Source organism: Xiphias gladius, chromosome 21, assembly GCF_016859285.1.
Source record: "Xiphias gladius isolate SHS-SW01 ecotype Sanya breed wild chromosome 21, ASM1685928v1, whole genome shotgun sequence".
In the NCBI taxonomy this organism is placed as follows: domain Eukaryota; kingdom Metazoa; phylum Chordata; class Actinopteri; order Istiophoriformes; family Xiphiidae; genus Xiphias; species Xiphias gladius.
Genome location: NC_053420.1, coordinates 7186421 through 7206679, shown reverse-complemented (window position 1 = coordinate 7206679; position 20259 = coordinate 7186421). Strand labels below are relative to the sequence as shown.

The following is a 20259-nucleotide window of genomic DNA, read 5'->3' as shown; positions in this document are numbered from 1 at the left end:
TCAAAGTCTGCAGTCCTAACCCTGTCTGAAAGGGCTGGGACTGCATGGTAAGAACCAATTAATTCTACAGTGAGAAAGCCCATTAATTAGGCAATGCTCCCGGCTATTTCACAAAGACCCTTCAGAAAAAGTAGGGCCACTCAGAGAGACATAAAAGATGCACTGGCAGGTGATTCATGGAGCGCAGGACTCCTGGCGAAGCACCATCGTGGGGTAATTTTCACTTTCTGTTTCAAGGCCTCATAACTACCACACGCATTCACAAAGTGACAATTGCTATTTACTGGAAACGTGTCTTATTGGGTTTGGCTGCCATATTATATCATGTACAGATTCAATATTCTGCTAAAGTACAACCATTTCCAGTTAAACTTTTTTATAAACCACCACCAATCAAAGGCTGAAAAATTTTATGGAAATGCTCAAGGCCTAAAGGGTTCGGAGAAAACCTCACAGAATTAACAAGGCATTGTTAATGGGCAACACACTGACATGACTTTAATACAACATGCAGGACTAACCAAAAGCCACTGATATTCACACACGTGGCACAGGGAAGGCTACAAAATACAGCAGACAGATATAGCTTTGTTCCCTCTGAACTGAGGTAACAGGATAAAAGCTGTTGTGAAGATGGGTCTGGGAAAATGAGTTTTGTGATGTCTAATCACTCACTAAATCATGCATGAGAACATTAGCTATTTGTGTTGTCCGCCATTCAGGGACATTTCAGAGCACAGCACCCAGTTCATACTAAACAACACCATGGTTCGGTGCATTTGAAATGCTGACTCAACTCTAGATCTCCCTTGAGCACAGGACAGGCCTGCCTCCGCCTGCAATGACGAGGAAATCTCGGTGACAGTACACCATCCGTGAAATTAAATCAACAACTCCCTTATTGTAATTACATTTGGTTAAATGGGAAGGCAAAGTGTGGGTGTAAAACAATTAACATGTAATTGTCATCTTGACCAGGTTGGTGCTGATCTGTTTCCCCGAGGGATTCAATGAAATCTATCACACCACGCTCATCTCTACCATTTGTTTTTAAATGAATGATTCCATGAGTACCAGTGTATCATAGTGCTGCTGTGTATGTGTGGTCATGAACAAAGAATTATATGTGATCTAGATGATGCAGCAGTCACGTAGGATTGATTTTGACTTTTTGAAAAATCACAATCCAGATACTGAAACATTCTCATATGTTAATGTCTATATGACATTAACATATGAGAATGTTTATTTAGTCTAATGACTAATTTTGATTAGAGCAGAGCAAAGCTTATTACATTCACTGTAAGTTCAATCATGCAATCAAGTAAAACACTGACATTAACAAGGGGAAAGTTAAGGCATGGTTGTGTCTCACACACACACACACACACACACACACACACACACACACACACACACACACACACACACACACACACACACACACACACACACACACACACAGCTGACAACCTGCATTCAGTTCTCAACCTTCCAAATGTTCTGCAGGAGATTGGGTTTTTATTCACACAAATTTTCTCAGCATGAATGTAACATGCAGTTCTCTTAAAGTATCCTAACCCTGGGTCTAGCCTTAATTAAAGCTGTTTTACAACACAGATTATATAAGCAATGCAACTGGTCATACATATCAAATATATACCAGATATTATAAAAACCTTGTATGACTTATATGACAAAACACAAGCATAAGATTCTAAAGTAAGTTAAATTGGTGATTAAAAACTATGAGTAAAATTACTAGTTTATATTTTTGTGCGTAGTATGTTGTCCAGAAAAATAAAATCTATAGTATATTGAATATCAATATTCTAGGATCAGCTTTTGTTATAATTGAATTCATAGTACTTTTATCGCATTTACATTCGCCAGCACTGCGTATGGGGTCACTCACCCCAATGCATGCTGGGGCAACCATATGCACTCCTGTGACCCTATAGAAAAGGTGAAGCTATAAAAAAATGAACAGCTAAATGAACTTTGTACAGGCAGGTCATTCCTTTTATACATTTGGAAAATGTTGCATCACTAAGTCCAAGTAACCAGCTGCCATTTTTACCCTTAATAGCTAATCACGATAAACATTTCCATCAACCTCTGTTTGTGAGGCTTCAGGAGACTGCACATGGAGAGGATTGACACTGAGTATGAATATGTATTTAAATTCATATAACCCATTTGAGAGGAAGGTAAATGTGAAGGGGCCTTGGATGATTGCCTTGAGAAATCTTTTTTCTTCAATCTTCGCTATCTGAAGATTTTCCATTTGCTTGCATCCCTAAAGGTACTATCTCCCCACATGTATGGTATGTGGTAGTTACAAATGCAGAAATTTTAGAACTGCAGTAATATATCTGTTACATGGAGTTATGTCCACTGCTTATTGGAAAAAGAGAAGCGATGTTAGTGTGAAACAACAAACTCAGCATCTATATAACTGTCAAGGTGTTTAAAAGCTCATGTGTATATTAAAGTGAAATTCATAATATTATATGCTGCTCTTTGTATATACATGCTCTTACTCTAAGACGAAGTTTGCAACTTGGTGTGAAATTTTCCATATAATTCAGACGTAAAGGAAACATCTTCAAACTGAACACATGGTGAAATACATCCTGTCATTCATTTTAACAAGAGATGAGCGAATCAGTGAGTCTTCTGGTTGAAAGATGGTTAAACATGGTTTTTTATTTCTCAGCAGCCACACTGCCTCAGTCTGTGTCTTGAGCTCGATATGTAGACATTATCCAATTGCTTGATGTCTTGACTGCAGAGGGGGTTGCTATGTAATGTATCCCCTCCCCTCTTCTCACTCCACTTGTCCTAAAAATCCTCTTCTGTATTTCTTTCTAATTCTTAGTTTTATTTCCCGCCCTTGCTCCGTTATTTTATTGCTTTTCTTTGCCCCTTCGCAAATTGTTCTTACACTTGGCTGCCTATCATGTTGGTGATGGAGGAATCGCAGCTTATTTTACTGTTGTTCTCACGGTAACTTGCCCGATATAGCAGTGTTGGCCAAAGGCCTAAAACCTTACAACCTTAGATGTGTCAATTTCCCCCATCAGTCAGTTGATCGGAAACTTTTCCTAAATAAAAGACAGGCAATGATTTTATGTTTATCTTAACACGCAGGAGTGTAATGTCTCTGACAAGCGCTCAAGGCTACAAGATAGTAGGATAGCATGACAAAGACATGCTATCCTACTATAATGGTACAACTGTTGCTGACAGTTGTACCATTATAGAGTCATAGAGTGAAAATAATGTGCACTATTCACATTTTTGATAGCATTTTATTCCTTGTCTTCAGGGTATTAAAAGTTTTTCACAGGTGTAAGGTCCTAAGAAAGTGAGAAAATTCAATAAACATTTACAGTATTTGGGGTTTTCTTTCCAAGTCGAGGCCAAATAAATTCTGTTTCTTTAATTTAAGTAAAAAAGAGTTACAAGGACATATTTTTGTCCTCTTCTGTTCTCTTTATCCTCTTCAAGTGATACTTGATATTGATGGTCTCTATAAACATTGTTGCAGCAATTGGCTCCTTGTCCGTATGACAGCATTGGATAACTTGCATAACTTGGCTATGATTATTACCCATGTCCACAAACCAGCCACAAGTGAGGAGAGTAGCATGCTATAACTATGCCACTGTCCCCATCAGTACACCTGCTGTGTTGCTGATAAAAGTGTGAGCAACAAGGAAAAGGCTGCGGATGCCGTGCTTCACGGCAGCCGCAGCATCCTATGCTCTCAGCCTGATGTTTTTGATGCCACTCTGACACAAACCATATACAGCAAGCTCTACTAGCGAGTGTACAGATGCACTGTATGGTTTATGCACCTCTGTACCCATACTGTGACAGGTAAGCCAGCAGTACGGGGGAAGAATCCGGTGTTGTGTGTTCCTTTTTTTATTGTAATTTACAAGGATGGAGATTCTCAACATACAGAGAAGCAAAGTCTCAGGAAAACTTCTGTAAAGCACAAAACACTTCATGCTTCCTTGAAGCTCCCAGGGCTACGCTTGGGTATTAAAGACATAGACAAATATATCTTTGGCCACTCATCTAAGCAAAACATTTTATTGAGTGTCCTTTAATCTACCTCCTATAACTTCCTCTGAAACCTTTAAATGTTTCTGTCCTGTCACTCTCATCAGTGGCCTATGGGATATAAGAAGCCGGAACGATTCAACTGGAGCTACACACAAGCGCAGTGTTGAGAGACAGAATTAAATGTGTGTGACAACGAAGAGTGCTTAAGGCAACGCAGGGAGTAGGAAAGGATTGTAAAAGGGGACTGGGGTGGTGAGTGGGTTGAATATGTGTGCCATCATGGCCAAGTAAGCAGATTAATGTCATCAGTAGTACTGTCCCTGTTCTTGCCACTGGATGACAGCACGCATTGATGAACTCCAGAGAGGAAGGCCTCCTGTACTACAGCGTGGTCAGACTGCATAGTAGGGTTGGCCTGGGCAGAGCAAGGCAAGGTTGGAGGAAAGATGTTAGGAAATTAAAAAAAGAACTGTGCTGCTCCCTGCTGGGCAGGGTTTGGCCATTTTTTACCCTCCATAAATGCTGACAATTGCTGAGTCCTCACTATCAATGATATGTCCAAAATTTGAAAAAAGGTAGATGTAGCCTTACAATGTCTGGTAGCACAGAATCAAAGGGAATTATAATGCTTTTTCAAGACCTAGCACGTAGCTTGAGTCCTGGCAACACAATCTTATCTGAATGATTAGTAATGTTTGTTTTAACAATAGATAGATGGTATCTTACAACAGTTATTAATTTTACTTCTTTTAAACAGTGTGCCTCTTTCCTCAGCACATAAACTTCAGATGATCAAGTTGAGACTTTCAGTTTTTCTGTGACTATATAAGCTGTAACACCACTTGTGCACTTAGCCAATACAGAGTGAAGCAACTACTGATGATGTGTTTGAACCACTGACTTAAAACATTGTTATTGCATTTCATTGCTTTACATCATCCTGTTTAAATAGAAAAGACACAGTAATCTTTTCTCTGTGTGTGTGTGTGTGTGTGTGTGTGTGTGTGTGTGTGTGTGTGTGTGTGTGTGTGTGCGCGTGTGGGTGCGTGTGGGTGCGTGCGCGCTTACGTAGTGCGATCTTAGCCAAGTGCAGACGGTTGACCCAAGAGATCTTACTAAGGGGGTTGGGAGTGTTGAAGACCACCATGAAACTGACAGGACGCCCCGACCTGGAAGAAAACACACATGCACACACAAACACAAATTCACAGGTTCAGGCTCAGATGTATGCTCACATCAGATGCACTGATGTTTGACACAAAGTCTTAATTCAACAACACAGTGTATAAACATTATTGCTGATTTAGTCTCTTTTTTTTTTTTTTTCCATTTCATCACTTGATCAGGTCAGGCAGTCTATGTTGCTGAAGCCCAGGAACCGAGATCCCAGTATTTACTAGGCTTTGACAACAAAACAGAGGGGCTACAACTGCATTTCATTGTGCAAGATTGTTATAATTGTGGGGTGACAGAATAGCTGATCCTTGAACCAAAATGCATTACCTCTATCAGCAAAAAAAATCTACAGGAACCAAGCATTTTTTTAACCTGCTTGTATATTTTTTAGCATTTGTGCTTGCGTGGTTGAGTCTCTGTGTGCACACGTGTCTTTTTTCAACCCTGTCTCCTAGGAAGTTCGATCCTATATTACTAATTTTTTTTCCCAATTATGTTGTGCTGACAAATGTAACCGCTTCCTGGCTTATGTTCACAGGCTACGTTTTTTTGAATGAATGAAGTGCTACATTTATCTACCACACTGGTAGTTTTAGGGAGGTGGTCAGAGTGGATATACTCTAGATATGCTCTTTAAAAACAAAACAGTACAATACAGTGAGAGAAACAGGTCACCAACAAGGAAAATACATTTTTAATTTCCTGGGACTTTAACTTTAATACAGCGAGATTTTTTCTTTCAGAACAGCTGCTTGCCTGCTTGTAGTTTTAGAGTGGTTCAGTCCAGTAAACTGAGGTTCTATGATTTCAGCCTTAGCGTCAACATTCAGGGCAGGTTGTGATGAAGACCCAGCCGGGTCACAGTTAATCACTTTTAGATGGGCTTCAATGCTCAAAATGCCACTAATGTGTAAGCTCTGCTGGGATCAGGCACAACCAGTACAGGCTCTGATAAGTGAGGGCTTTATGATGCCAATTCAATCTCAGACACGGTAGGAGACAAGATCTTAGATGTGTGCGTGCGTGTGTGTGTGTGTGTGTGTGTGTCTCATAAAAACACAAAAAGAAAGAAAGAAAGAGAGAGGAAATCATGACAATGCAAATTTATGGTTTAGGTTATATAAAGACAGAAGGCCTTTAAAACATTCTGTGTTGTGACCACAACATGATTTAAACGATAATATATATCACAGTACATATCACCAGAGTCTTATACTGCCCAAACAGGTTAAGGTTGAGTGTCTTATTCAACTTTGTACAGCCATGCACCTTTTGAAAGGACTGAACCAACGTTTAAAAAAATGTATTGATGTTACAGAATAGTTTTCAAATACTTAACAACAACCGTAAGACATATTTTTGAACAGAAAAAACACCCCCATTAGGCTGGATAGATCTATTGCTCACAACAATGCTTGATTACATGAAAAGCTAGCTGTGCTGACGACAAACTGAAGGTGTGTATTAAACAAACCATACTTTGGCAAATTTTGGAGAAAATATTATTTTTGAAGCATTCCAATACTTGAATAAATACATAAATTCAGACATTCATATGTCCATCTGAAGTGGACATTCTTTAGCCTTTTTTGTGCAGTAGGGTTGGGCAATGTCTACCGAGAAGTTAAAATAACGCAGGAGTTGTATGAAAAGTTTCTACGAAACTTCTTGCTTTGAAACTGGATTGCTGTTTGAATCCATTGTAAAAGCCATGAATTCAAGCTGCCTACACCTGCCATCCTCTGCAAAGGCACATGCTACAAACTTTTCAGAGGCACCTTTCAAGCTTGCAGGGGGGTGAGTGTTTGACATTGAAAACATAGGTTTCTGGCGCACTGTTTCTTTAACCTCTGATATACAATATTCTGGTATGAACTCATTAATTAATGGTGTTCAAAAATAAAATAAATACAACTGAATCATTTATCAAAAGTTCCCAAGAGAGATGTCATGTCTCATAAACTACACTGACTAATCTATGCATGTATTTCCATTATGGTCCCAAAATGTAGTGTTTAACATGTTTGAAAAATGTCCTTCCTCGTCATTGCAAATCATATATAGTATAAATAGTGAATATAGTTCGCTTAAGGCTTTGTAACATGCTAGATCACACATCTTTATGATGGAATTTGCATTTTGCCTCTGTCCCTGTATGGTAATTTTGGTGATTTTGACAAGTGGTAAATATTTTGTCAAAGTCCCCATTTATGCATATTTCTTTATCATTTCCATGTAGAGAAGGCATGGATTATTTGCCAGTACCTTACAAAATATAAAACAAAACACTAACTTTTAATTTGTTTCTGACAAAAAACTAAAAAATTAAGACGAAATTGCAGATGGTACTACAAAACAACTGAAAACAATCCTTATACCTTGGTTAATGTGTTTGCCTGTGATTAATGCCTCACAGAAATATATATTTTGTGCTTTTGGGAAGTGAACTACTCTAAGAAAGTGGTGCCAGTAGTGCGTAAAATAAAATTAATTTTAATCGACTTCTATTGAACTGCTGAATCTGAAAAATGGATGTTTGACCTAAAGTGCCCCCAATTTTTTTATGAGGAATTATCTCTCAAGGAGGTTATGTTTTCACCCATGTGTGTTTGTTGGCTTGTATATTTGTCAGCAGGATTACACAAAAAGTGCTGAACTGATTTACACCAAACTTGGTGGAGGGATGAGGCATGGGCCAGAGAAGAACCCAGTAAAATCTGGTGTGGATCTGTTTAAAGGGGCAGATCCCTTAACACGATGAGATAGGGCATTTTTCACCTCGGCAGTGGTATGTGCTCCACTGAGAGCCAGTCTATTTCAAACTTAATCGAATGGATTTAATTTGAGGTGAAACATATACACTTTGAACAGATTATTAGTCAGATATAAACCAATCAGCCACAACATTAAAACCAGTAACCAACTTTAATGTTGTGGCTGACCGGTGTAATTTCAAATTTGGGCTCTGTCAATTGTCTTCCTACATGAAGTTTTTCTTATTAAATCATGAGACTTCAGTTTCACTGAGTGTTCACTAAAGGACTGCAGAGTGCTTTTAGGTTGCAAACAGTTTACAGTTTCACTTAGTCTACCACAAGATATTAGGTGTTGTGTCTCCTTTATCCCCACAGGTCAATCGCCTTTAATGAGTCTGACGAGTTACAAATTGTATCCAGCTACCAGTACTGGTCTACAAAGCACAGGACAATGTGATGTAAACAAATAAATGTCAGTCAAACTGTGTTTTTATAGTCTGATCTCTCAAAGTTGCCCAATCTTAAGCACTCAGGTGTGTGAGTCAGTTTTTGTTTAGGTCTCACTCCATGCCAACTTGAAATGGGGCTTGGCTAGCGCCAAACTGAGGGTAGAGTGCTGTGACGCAGTATACTGTGAGCTATTATTTGTGGTAGCATTTATGAACTAACCAAGTTTTTTTCCATACAAAGATTGGTTGTGGATGATTATTCTTTCCATATGTCTCAGTAAAGGCCAGTGAGTCAGAATTATTGTGATTTTTGCAACAAAGGTTCCCATCCAGTTTGTGAGCAAAAAAATTGCAACTGCGATGTTGTCACCTGGTTGACACTTTTACCAGATATGTCTTGCTATCTCATTATTCAAGCTGCTGTGTTATTATTTGAGGCAGGGAAGAAGGGGAGAGCTATCCAAAGAAAGACACCTTGTTGAATGTAACATAATATAAAAACAATGGGTATAATCAATGAAAGCAAGAGCCCCATTCAACACCCTAGTGACAAACCAGCTCTCACAATGTCTCTCTTCTTAAATCCAAAATAAAAGGTCACTCTACCTGAATACAACGAGAGATTCTAAAAATGGAAAATGGCCAAAACATAACCATGGGTATGTCTTGTGTGATTGATTTAAGTGACTTTCACAAGCTAATAAAAAGCACACCTAACGTCAATACAAAAGTCAATACTGAAATGGGCCCCAAAATTCAAGGTCTCTCCCAGAGCAAAGTGTTTTGAAGTGGATTATTTCTTTGTGGGCTCAACTGAGAGCCATGACTTAAAAGCAACAAATGGATGTTAATAAACTCAGGATGGACTTAATACATATTCCCGCAGAGGATAAGTGCTAGGTAGAGAAACATACATACAAACTCATCTCCTGGTTGTAAATTCCTACCTAAACTTCCTCAAGCTTGATTTAGGTGGTGGGTTATCTCAGGCACATGTAAGGAAGACGTTTTCATGTTCAGATATCATTTGAAGATAATTGAGTGGACAACAGTGCACAGCCTGAAATTGTGCTTCTGTCGTACCTGCCGCTATCCAATGCAAATTCATTTTCTTTTCATAGAGGAAGGACGAAAATGGCTGAGAGAGACACACACATACAGAGAGAAAGAGAGAGAGAGAGAGAGAGACGGAGAGAGGGAGAGAGTGAGATGGAGGGAGAGACTGCAGACAGGAACAGAATAAAGTAAGTAAGATCTCAAACTTTCTTGACATGTTGAAAAAGTGAAGCTTTCACAAAGAAGCGAAATTCATACCATTTGCTTCTTAAATATAGCAGAGGCAATTTGCCGAAGACAGAAGGGGAGACAGGGCGTGACGAGAATACAACTACTCACTTGGTTGGATTCCTTGGGTAACACTTCATGCCCACATGGTCTGAAACATGCTAAACTGAGTGCAGTCTCTAATTCCTTCCTCCTGCCCACTGATTGACAGCCGCAGTGCAGGTGTGGTGCACTGCCAGAATGGAGAAATAGACTCGGGCATGTTGGCACAGGGGAGATGAGGAGAGCTGAGAGGTAAGGAGAGTCAAAAAGGGAGGGGGGAAGGGGGGCAGAGCGGGGCGAAGGAGCGAGGGAGCGAGCGAGGAGCCAACCCAGCTGATTCATGGGAGGAGGCCAGTGCCGAAGCACACGTGTGACACTAATGCGCAAGGACGGGACAGATGTAGGAGTGAGTGCTGAGTGGCAGCCTGTCATGCACCTATCCTTCAGCTCACCTCCACCCTCCAGAGAAACAAACAGCGAGAAAGTCTTCTCCACAAATAGCGAGAAAGAGAACGATTAGTGTCCCTATGAGAATTTGTTGATCTAGTCCTGGACAGACTTGACAATCAGTCACAGAAAAATAGTACAAGAGAGGGACTTAAGGTGAATTCCGACTGAGTGTAATGTATAGAGATAACACGGTTGTATACAAAATCGAAGATTGGACCCAAACAGAACAACAGGTTATAGTGATGTCATAGTGCTCCAGTTTTTCTTTTTTTCATTCAAAATTGTATTGCATCAAGTAACAGCAGAAACCTCATTAAGTATTAATGTACTTTATAAGGTTTCATGTGGTATCAGCTGAGTACCTGTACCATATAACAAGACATAATATTATTAGTAAAAAAAAGCTGTATATATTCAAATGAATAGAGGGAAAACAGCATGTAAAGATTATACCTCCTCAGTAAATGAGCAATCACATTTTCTCAATTTATTTTGACTATTCAAGCAGGAACACAAACTTTTCCACTTGAGTTGACCAAAGAAAATGTGTCGTAGGTGCCCTTCAGCTTCAGCCCTGCTGCATCTGATAACTGGCTAAAAGTAGAGAACTGTGATTTTTCTTGGTCACTTCCCAGTGTGAATGTGTCTACATGTGGGAATGCTTTACAGACTAAAGCACAAAAATGTGACAGATGTTATAAGAACAATCATCTTTTAGAAGTGCACTTTGCCGTCTTACTGAGAGCCAGATGAGAAGACAAGCTGTAATCCAAGTGTCAGAGCGTTCCTTTAAATGGTCGCTAGTTCACCAAAAAAAAGTATCCAAAGTAACAGGGAGACTGAAACTGAAAAGACATGTTGCAGATGAATGTTTTTGTCATTTGTCAGTGCTGTGTGCGCCTCAAATGAATTTTTAATTGCAGAAATCTGAGGTGGATATCTCAATTTCTGTACAAACAAAACCAAACCAGTGGCTAGATGCCACTGCAGGCAAGCAGGAAAATAATATTTTCCTGCAATTGGGAAGGACCAACCTTTTAAGGGGGATCCTGCCACGCACCTGCCCACAGCACATCTCTCTTCATACACACAGAATGATCAGAGAAACTCCTCCGCAGTCCAGACACTGAGATAAGGTCACGAGGACTCTCCAGAGCCTCTTAGAGAGCATGTCTGTTTGGACAAGACTCTCCATCAGAATGAACTAGAAATGGAGCCCAAACCAGTCATATGACTGTGAATGTAGGGCCCGCCATTCGCCTTGCAGGTAGCCTGCACAGCTTCCATAAAAGGGCCCATGAAAAAATGTGGCTTCAGGCTTACAATACTGTTCTTTCATGTATGCCATGCTAGTAGGAGAGGGGGGTGAAGCAACAAACACATTTGGTTAAACTATGAAATTTGAACTCAGTATCTATCACTTGCCAGTATGGCCCATGTATCTGTGTCTAGGGTTGCTCCAGCAGACGCAGTAAAAGAGGATGTTAATGAACTGCTGTCACACATAGGCTGGTGCCTTTGAGGCAGCAGTCAGGATTCTCTACACGTACTCAGTCTGTTTGCAGTGTGGAGGCTGTGATGTGCTGCCTTACTGCAGAGAGTCGCTTGCGGCCAGACAGGAGGGGACCAACTCAGTACAGGGGGTCCCTGCTGCGGTCCCACTCTCTCACCAGCAGAGCAAAGGCTCGGCTCTGCGCCTAAGTGTGTGTATGTGTGTTTCTGCCTCTTTAAGTGTGCCTCTTTGTCTGAGATGCATGCTTTCTCGTGTGCAGGTGCATTTGTCAGCAGGAAGCATGTGTGAATACATGTAAGACGCACATATAGACACTGGAAGCACTGTTGTGTCCTGCAGATTGTTACTCAGATTAGTAACAAAACAGAGAAGAATAGCAAGGGAAAACCACTGCATGTGTGTGTGTGTGTGTGCGATTGTTTGGGTGTGTTGAGAGAGACAGAGCCAGTCTGCCCGCTGATCTCCCCTGCAATCTGCCACTGCTGCACCCTGGGTAGTGTTGGAATGGTTTGGGCACCTGCTGTGCCACCTGTCACCCCCAGCCCCGAGGCTGACTGCTGGTCACTGCTATCACACAACCAGGATTGGCTCTTTTTCCCTACAGGAGATTTCTCTCTTTCAGCTGACATTGTTATATTTTCCTCGCCGCAAAAACTCTGCCCCATCTCCAAGTATGATTTCACCACAGGTCTTGCTATGCACCATTTAAGTTTTAAATACAAATCTTTGCTTGGACATATGTAGGGCTGGGAAATCCCCTTGTCAGTGCAGTTGCTAATGACATTATCACAGGAACTCAGCAAATAGGGTACCCCTTGAAAGGGAATTCGGGGGCTCTCTTGTAAGCATGGCATCTGGCTCCACCAAACATCTGAGTAAGCAGATTGGCCCTGCAGGCCTGGTGTGACAGCCGACGAGGAAGCTGGGAGATGTGGGAGAACTGATCTGCACAGCTCCACTGCTCAGGCTGTCACTTTAGCTTGGCTTGGCACAGTTAGATTCTCCCTGGCTCTGAAGCATTAGGCCCACTCTTCTGACTGCCACTGCCCTGCCGGCACCAAGCCAAGTCTTTCATGGGGGAGGTCGAGCATCACTCTTACTTTTCCTTTCTTCCTCTCCTTCTCCTGCTTAGTGTTTCTCAGCAGGGCTCTAGCTTCTCTGTCTTTCTTTTTGTCCTCTCCTGCCTCTTTCTTATCCTATCCCCACCGGAAGCCACGAAATAGGATCCATTATAATCTGCCATTATTTACTATTCCCAGTTCCTGTACAGTACCCTAAGCTACTCATATGTTCTCTCCTTGCCATCTTTCTTCTTCTCTAAGTAGGCATTCAGTCATGCAGAAGTCACTCTACCCACCAGGTTCCACTTCAGCATGTTAAGACAACCACTTTAACATCCTCAGTATGACAAGGTAACCTGCTATACATTGCATATAATTGTGTATACTCAGCTGAGAAAAACCGCAGCTGCAGCTTTTTGTGTTATGACTGATGAAGGAAAAACGTTACTAGTGGTCATTTTTGTATTGCAAGTAATTTAGTTCGTAAAAATACCAATTGGGGACTATAAGGCAATAATCTTCCCTCTAAACTGTATAGGTTATTAACTTACTTATTGTAGTTCATTCTTGTGAATTACCTCTTATAAAATCTAATATAAAAACTATAAATGTATTACGTTTACCTTTGGGTACCCTACAGCCAGGAGTTAAATTATAGCACTGTAGCGCAGAAGAATATGCTACTTTTCCAAATGCTGAATATCTGGCTTTTCAACACAGATAATGTAAAGATAAAATTATATGGATCTTAGTTGAGCAGGTCAGAAACATTATGCACTAAGGTCCAATGTTAGGTACAGGCTGAGGCAAAAGTGTCTTAATTAAATCCTGCAAAAGGAACATTTTGTGAACACTATTCATTATTCCACCCAAGTATTGAAGGAAATTAATTATTTGAGTCAGGTAATCACCCACTCACGACAGAATAAACTGTTCTCGCCTCTAATTTGCTAAAGGTCAGGGTGCTCTGTCGGCAAAGGGATCTAAGCGCATGTATGTTAATACAATGTCCTGGATTTAAGTCGTCCCTCTCTTTCCTCCTATATTTTGTTCTATTATCATTTTCTTAACAATCCAAAATAGGCAGACAACTATTTAAAGAAATAAATAAATAAATGTTGCAAAGGGTAGGCAGTGTGCATTAGATTCTGGTTGAGAATAAGCCCAGGAAATGTGCTCCGATGTGACTGAAGATGTACCATGTTTTAATCCCTAATCATTATAGTTCTTGTCTGTATGTATACAAAATGTTTGTCACTGAGTGGTGCATATGATGGCCTGGTTCTGCGTTTGTTGAAATCAACTATGCTGTATGACTATTTGTACTTCCCTCTTCATCTTCTTTTAAATCAGTTACCAGGAAAGGAAAAAATGTTGGTGTTGTAGTTGTTGTCTTTTTTGTTGTCTTTGCTGTTGCTGTTGAGGTCATGTATGCTCTCATACCCCAACATACAGTATACAGCAGATTTTCCTTCTTACTTCCGTATGTGAGATACTACTCACTTGTCTGGCCTGCCGGGCACCTGCAGACGTAAGCGACATTTGTTAGCACTCTGGATCTGTTCTTCTTTGATGCGAATAAGCCTCTGCAGAGCCAGACACCAGTCCTGGGCCACAGTGGTGTTCAGGTTCTTTGATGGAAAAATACACACAGTTAAAACTTTTTTCTCAGCTGTGGCATACAGTAGCTCATCTAGCAGAGATGCCAGCTCATTCATTTGAAGCTGCATGGTTGTGGCATATTTATCTCCTCAAATGTAACACTGAATTCCCTTCAACACCGGCATCCATTTTACAGTAAAACCCAGTCCCCCAAGTCAAATAGAATCAAATCAATTTTACGAAGTCAATGAGCTGTGCAGAAGCATTTCATCTATTTGTTCGGTGGACAATATTATAACAGTGTGGAAAGTGAAAATCAGTCATTTAGTGCCAGGCCACCTCCTGAGGACATTGTGCTCATTAAATGCAGGGAGGTAAAGGTGCCACCATTAGCCTGAGAGCCTCTTTGGTGACTGCAGGAGTGTACCTCCCTGGCTGTGTTACGTAGTGCATGGTACTTTTAATGTGTTGGTGGCACACTAGTGGGAGGTGTCCTGATTTGAATGCGGCAGGAGGAGTGATGGTTTCTTTTACAACATAGCAAAAGACACTTCTATCTAGTGTATGAGAAGGAACATCTAATTCCCACCATTGTGGCACTGTTGATGAGGATATAGATCGAAGACTTCATGCTTTTAGAAATTGATGATTCCAAGAAGCAGATGAGGCTGCACTTTGATCACATTTTAAACATCTAGTTTCCTTTTGCACTTTTTCTTTTACAAGGAATAGCAGAGAGAGATTTCCCAATGGTTATCTTTTTACCATCCAAACATTATGTCTATGTTTGCACTGAATCCAGCAATTTAAATTAACTGCATTGCATACTTCAGTGTTGTCTTTGCTGCCTCGGTGATTTTTCTGTTTGTTCTCAGGATTTAAGAGCTATTGTAAGGTAAGCTGCAGTTAACAGAATCCATTCCATATTTCATATATTTTCATATATTTTTGGTCAATAATGAAAGCAGTTCTTGGAAGAGAGAATGGCCCATTTGCAGGTCGGTCTGTGAACAGTTTTTTTTAAGAGGCCAGATTTCAACTAAAGTTGGACTGACGCAACCTATACCTGAGATATTGCCCTTCAGTTGACTTTGTGGCATTATACTGTATACGTTTTACGATACACATTTTCTCTGAGAGACGGTACAGTACCAGTAAAAGTGTAACATGAAGCAAAACGTACCTGGTAAGTCCCCTGGAGTGTGCCCACAAGGAGAGTGACCTCCTCCACAACAGAAAGGTCATGCTGTAATTCCTGCAGCTCTTGGTAGAGCCGTGGAGGGCCCAGGATCGCTTTACCTAAGAGATGGGCAACACACAAAGAGGTTGTGGTATTGCCAACATTTTGAATTTTCAAGCATGCACAGATAAAACACAAGATTACATACATTCACCTATTTTGACCATTAATTGTTTTTCTTAATACATAACAGTTCACATGCTGTTATTCAGCAACAATAATCAGGGCAATACACATACAATTATAACCGCCGCTCATGATTACTTCATTATTGATTTGGTCAATCTGATTTTTTCTAACTGATTAAATAATAAATCCGTCTATAAAATTTTTAAAAATACATTAAAAAATGTCGATCAAAACTGAACAAAGCTCAAGGTGATGTCTTCAAACTGCTTGTTCTGTTTGACCAACAGTCCAAAACCCAGAGGATTTTAATACATGTTGATAAAAATCAGAAGATTCTATTTTTTCAGGAGCTGGAACCAGTGAATGTCTTCACATTTTTCCTCAATAAATGATAAATACATCCTTCTCAATTCATTTCCTGTCAATCAACTAATCATTTACAGGATACAATCTCTGCATTATATTCAATAAACATACATGGTATATGGACCCACTGTTAACATACAAAATACATGAAAGTTCAAGGTCAAAGTGTTCTACATGCTTATAGAAAACAATGACACTGTATCTGAGAACTCATGGAAGTGAAGACTAAAACTCCAGGGGCACCAATAAAAGAGGTTTGATGTGTAGACGGATCAATCTTCATTATTTGATGAACAACAGAGAGTGACTTTATGAGTAAAAAAAATTAGATAGAAAAACTGTTATTTGGAGATGTGATGCCGTTTTGCTGGCCAAAAGGAATGCAGGTGTCTCATTAGATGCAAAATTCATCGATTTAAGTCCCACTACCTTCAAAGTCTCTCTCTCTTACTGCCGCAAATCAATAGCTGTGTCTCCTCCTGTCTGCCATCCCCCGTCCTAGCTCCCCTGGCCCACATCTACCCAGCAGTAGGCTCCATGAGAACTGCCTAATTTAATTCTGCAGGTAGATTTTGCTCCAGAGCTGTCCTGCACTGTCACAGCTGCCACATAATAAAAGTGGCAGAAGAGCTGAGCCAGTAGGTGAGCTTGGTGAGGCATTCTCCTCCGAGGAGACCTGCTACCTTCTGTCTATCCACGTGCATAAGTGGAGTGAGAGTAAAGCCATAAGAGGAAAGGGAGTGAGCAAAGAGAGGGGTTTTAATGGGATCTTTGACACAGGCAGCCAGTGACATCTGTCATCTGTGTAAGGAAATCAATAGGTGACACATTTGAATACAAAGGGCTGTGCTGTGAGCTGCAAGAACAATGTCTTCCTGTCCTCTCCAAAGAGACTGTCTGGACCCCTATTCAGGTTTGTTGTGTCCTCCGGGGCCTGCTGTTGGCTACGGCCCGAGAGGTGAATGTGCTGAGTTGTAATCCAGCGTAATCCCGTTGGTGAGGCAGGATATGGTTTTCACACTCAGACATGGCTATCCACATCGGCCGCCAGGCACGTAGTTCACTGGTGTGGAAGGCCAGAGCCCAAAGGGGTCCATCCCTGTTTTCTCTGGAATACGTCAGCAAAGTAGAACTCAGCTGCCGTGCCAGTGATGCTAGCCAGCAGATTTAAAGACAATGCAGCTTCCACACCTGCATCAAAACCCTTGACTGATCCACAGCCAAAGCCCACTGGTTCACTTGTGACAAAAAACTGCACTCCTGACAGCAGGTCCAAAGAGAAGCAGCAATAAGGGAGGTGTAATGGGGGAAGAATGAAGGTAAGACAGCATGAGAGTAAACGACTGACACAGTCGGCTTACATTGGTGGGCCTTGTGTGTTGGCAGGAACAGACAGGGAGAGCGACAGCCGGACAAAAACACAGGCAGAGACAAGGGGGAAGAATCGGAAAGACGGGCCTGGATTTCCCTAAAGGCTAGGTTTCTTCAATACAAAGGGCACCAGGGCCTGCAAAAGATGAAAAATGACTCCCTTTTGAGCCATGCTGACGGAGCGCAGGCTTTAGACTACACACCCCACTGAAAGACATCACAGGGAATGAAACTATAAATAGATGGGACGGCCTGTCTAAATGAAAATTTGGGCACAGAGGTTAACATAGACGTGATTAAGGTGACTGCACCGTGTTGAAAAGGTAAAAAAAAAAAAGAAAGAGAGAAAGTGAGAGTCAGAATCTAGTACCCTCTACGAGGCATAACATTTTCCGAGTTAGACGCAGGAAGAGAGACAGATGCATTGAGAGTCAGCCTCGAGTTGCAGCAAAGTTGTGAGTATACCAGTATACACTACCTGAAAAACAGTGAAAAACTTAATCCAGTGAGAATCTAAACTAGCTCTCAAAACAGTAGCTGCTTGCTAAGCATGACACGAGTAGCTCTGAAGAAGGCACCATTAATATTTAAGTCATGGAGCTGCAACTTTAAAAAGCCTGTACCATTACATCCTGATAAGGTTTTGTATCTCACTTTTCCCATGGCACATTTATCAGGGATCTCGTCAAGCTCTGTATACACCAGAGTTTTGTGAGGGGTAGTGGGAGAACTAGTGTTTCAACCAGCGATTCCTATCTACTGCTACTGGCTCTCTAATTGGGCCCGGAAAGGGAGGGAATAATCTCTGCAGATTGATGACTCCACTCTAGATGTGTTTGTGGTCTATCAGAGAGTGAAATGAGACTGTGGGGATGATGCGGCAGGGGGGCTCTCTACTCCCATATCCTTCTCCAAGATAAAACACCCCAGGCAGATGGGAACAAGTGACCGTCATCACTATCCTCCTCACAAATGCATCCTCAATCAGAGTGACAAGCAGCACGGATGCAACTCCAGCCCTCCATGGGACACTTGAGAACAGAGACAGATTATCCTTGCTGAGTCTGAGAGAGTTGCTGAGACTAGTCAAGTCAGTCCAAGTGATGAGATTAACTAGAAGATGACACATGTGGGAAAGGAATGAGACAGTAATGGTTCACTTTTCTTTTTTATTTTCACCTGAAGTGCAGGCACCACTTGGCCGCTTAGCCCCGCTCTGTTGGAAGATGGTGTCTTTACTTTGAGATCCCTCTTGCCCCACCTCTACAACTTGCACCTGCTGTAAGGGGGCGCTCCACTTCATGGTGTACTTGGGGCCAATAGGGACTAGGCTGCTGATATCTGGAGGCCCCCTGGTGGAGATAAAAAGAAAAAAGAAAATTAGAGGAGGGAGTTTAGAATGAAAACAACCTTAGAGAAATTCCCTCCCTATCCGCTACCTGCTAACAGCACCACCCTCAGCTCTCCATAGGAGGAGATGCTCTTTGAAATGTCACGAAGAAGACTTTTGAGATGGAATTAGAATCTGTATGATCACCCATGTTCCCTTCCAAAATTTTACCCCTGGCTATGAGGAGGAGTTCATTGCTATTCATGTATTCCTGTAATCACGCAGACAATCAACATTGTGATCGGTTTGTCAAGATCCTGGAGGGCAGACAAAGTCAACTTCGGGACACTCGAACTGAATGAGACGTAGAGCGATAATTACTTTGAAGGCTGAAACAAGAGAGCTTTAAGCAACATCTTTGACAGGAGCTTTGCAAAATAAACAAAATCCCTTTCCTGTTTTCTCTTCTCTGGAGAAAGAGGGAAAGAGAGGGAGAAAGATGTGATCAATGGTGCTGTCATGAAAAATAAATTGGAAAGAAACCAAAAAATGTTTTATGTCAGTAATCTAGGACTCCTGTAGCTGTAGTTAGGCATTCTACCATTTGTTTAAAGCAGATAAAGCCCCTGCAACTCCAGATAGTGCCCAAAACCCCTAGCAGCTATTTCTCTTTACTATGCAGTTTGCCAAAATATACTTGCAAAACCTAGGGCATCACATTAAAGCCCTGTGCCACCTAACAGCTATTTCTCCTAACTGTGCAGTTTAGCAGACTCTCCTTTAGAAACTTACAGACAACTTCATGCTAGAACTACGCATTATGAACACATTAGCACAGAATTCTTGAATGCAAGGGCATGTAGCTCAGCTTGCTCCACAAGAGGGACTTACTTGACATTTATGTTGGCACAGATGAGCACATCATCAAAGAGGAAGACCTTTCTCTCCTTCGACTTCAGGACTTGTCCCCGCTCGCCGTACACAGTCTCAATAAGCGTCTCACAAAGGACCAGTGACCCCTGCTCCGAGTTCAGTTGCTAAAAGGGACACAGCAATCAGATCAGAGGCAGAGGAGACAGCATCACAAAGGGCCAGTACTCCAGAGTTTGGTGTCTGGAGGACACAGAAATCAGGCTTGGAGGAACAGATGTCTCATCAGGGATTAGCAACACATTCATGCCTCTGAAGGTCATTTTATGTGTGTATACGTATACACACAGAAAGCACACACATCTCTAGCCTATTCAGTTGGCCAGTTTAGTGAAAAGAGACACTGTACATGCTCTTTCACGATCTTGGCCTTGCACACATGTTCACAGTAACGAGAGACAAACCTAAAGGCAACCTTCAATCCAGTGGTGCTCCAGGAGCTGCCAGGCACTTTCATTATTATCTTTTGAATAAATACTTCCA

At 41.3% G+C, this 20259-nt stretch overlaps 1 protein-coding gene across 4 annotated transcripts in view; it reads right to left on the bottom strand.

The window, feature by feature from the left end:
- arhgef10la (Rho guanine nucleotide exchange factor (GEF) 10-like a) overlaps nucleotides 1–20259 on the bottom strand; it is a 101301-nt gene that overhangs the window by 45733 nt on the left and 35309 nt on the right. For all 4 annotated transcript variants that reach the window (XM_040159757.1, XM_040159758.1, XM_040159760.1 and 1 more), the window contains 5 exons: nucleotides 19738–19883; nucleotides 18696–18868; nucleotides 15594–15709; nucleotides 14312–14439; nucleotides 5146–5246 (listed from right to left, as the gene is read on the bottom strand). In XM_040159757.1, coding sequence (XP_040015691.1) covers nucleotides 5146–5246; nucleotides 14312–14439; nucleotides 15594–15709; nucleotides 18696–18868; nucleotides 19738–19883 — 664 coding nt within the window. The remainder of the gene's footprint in view (nucleotides 1–5145; nucleotides 5247–14311; nucleotides 14440–15593; nucleotides 15710–18695; nucleotides 18869–19737; nucleotides 19884–20259) is intronic.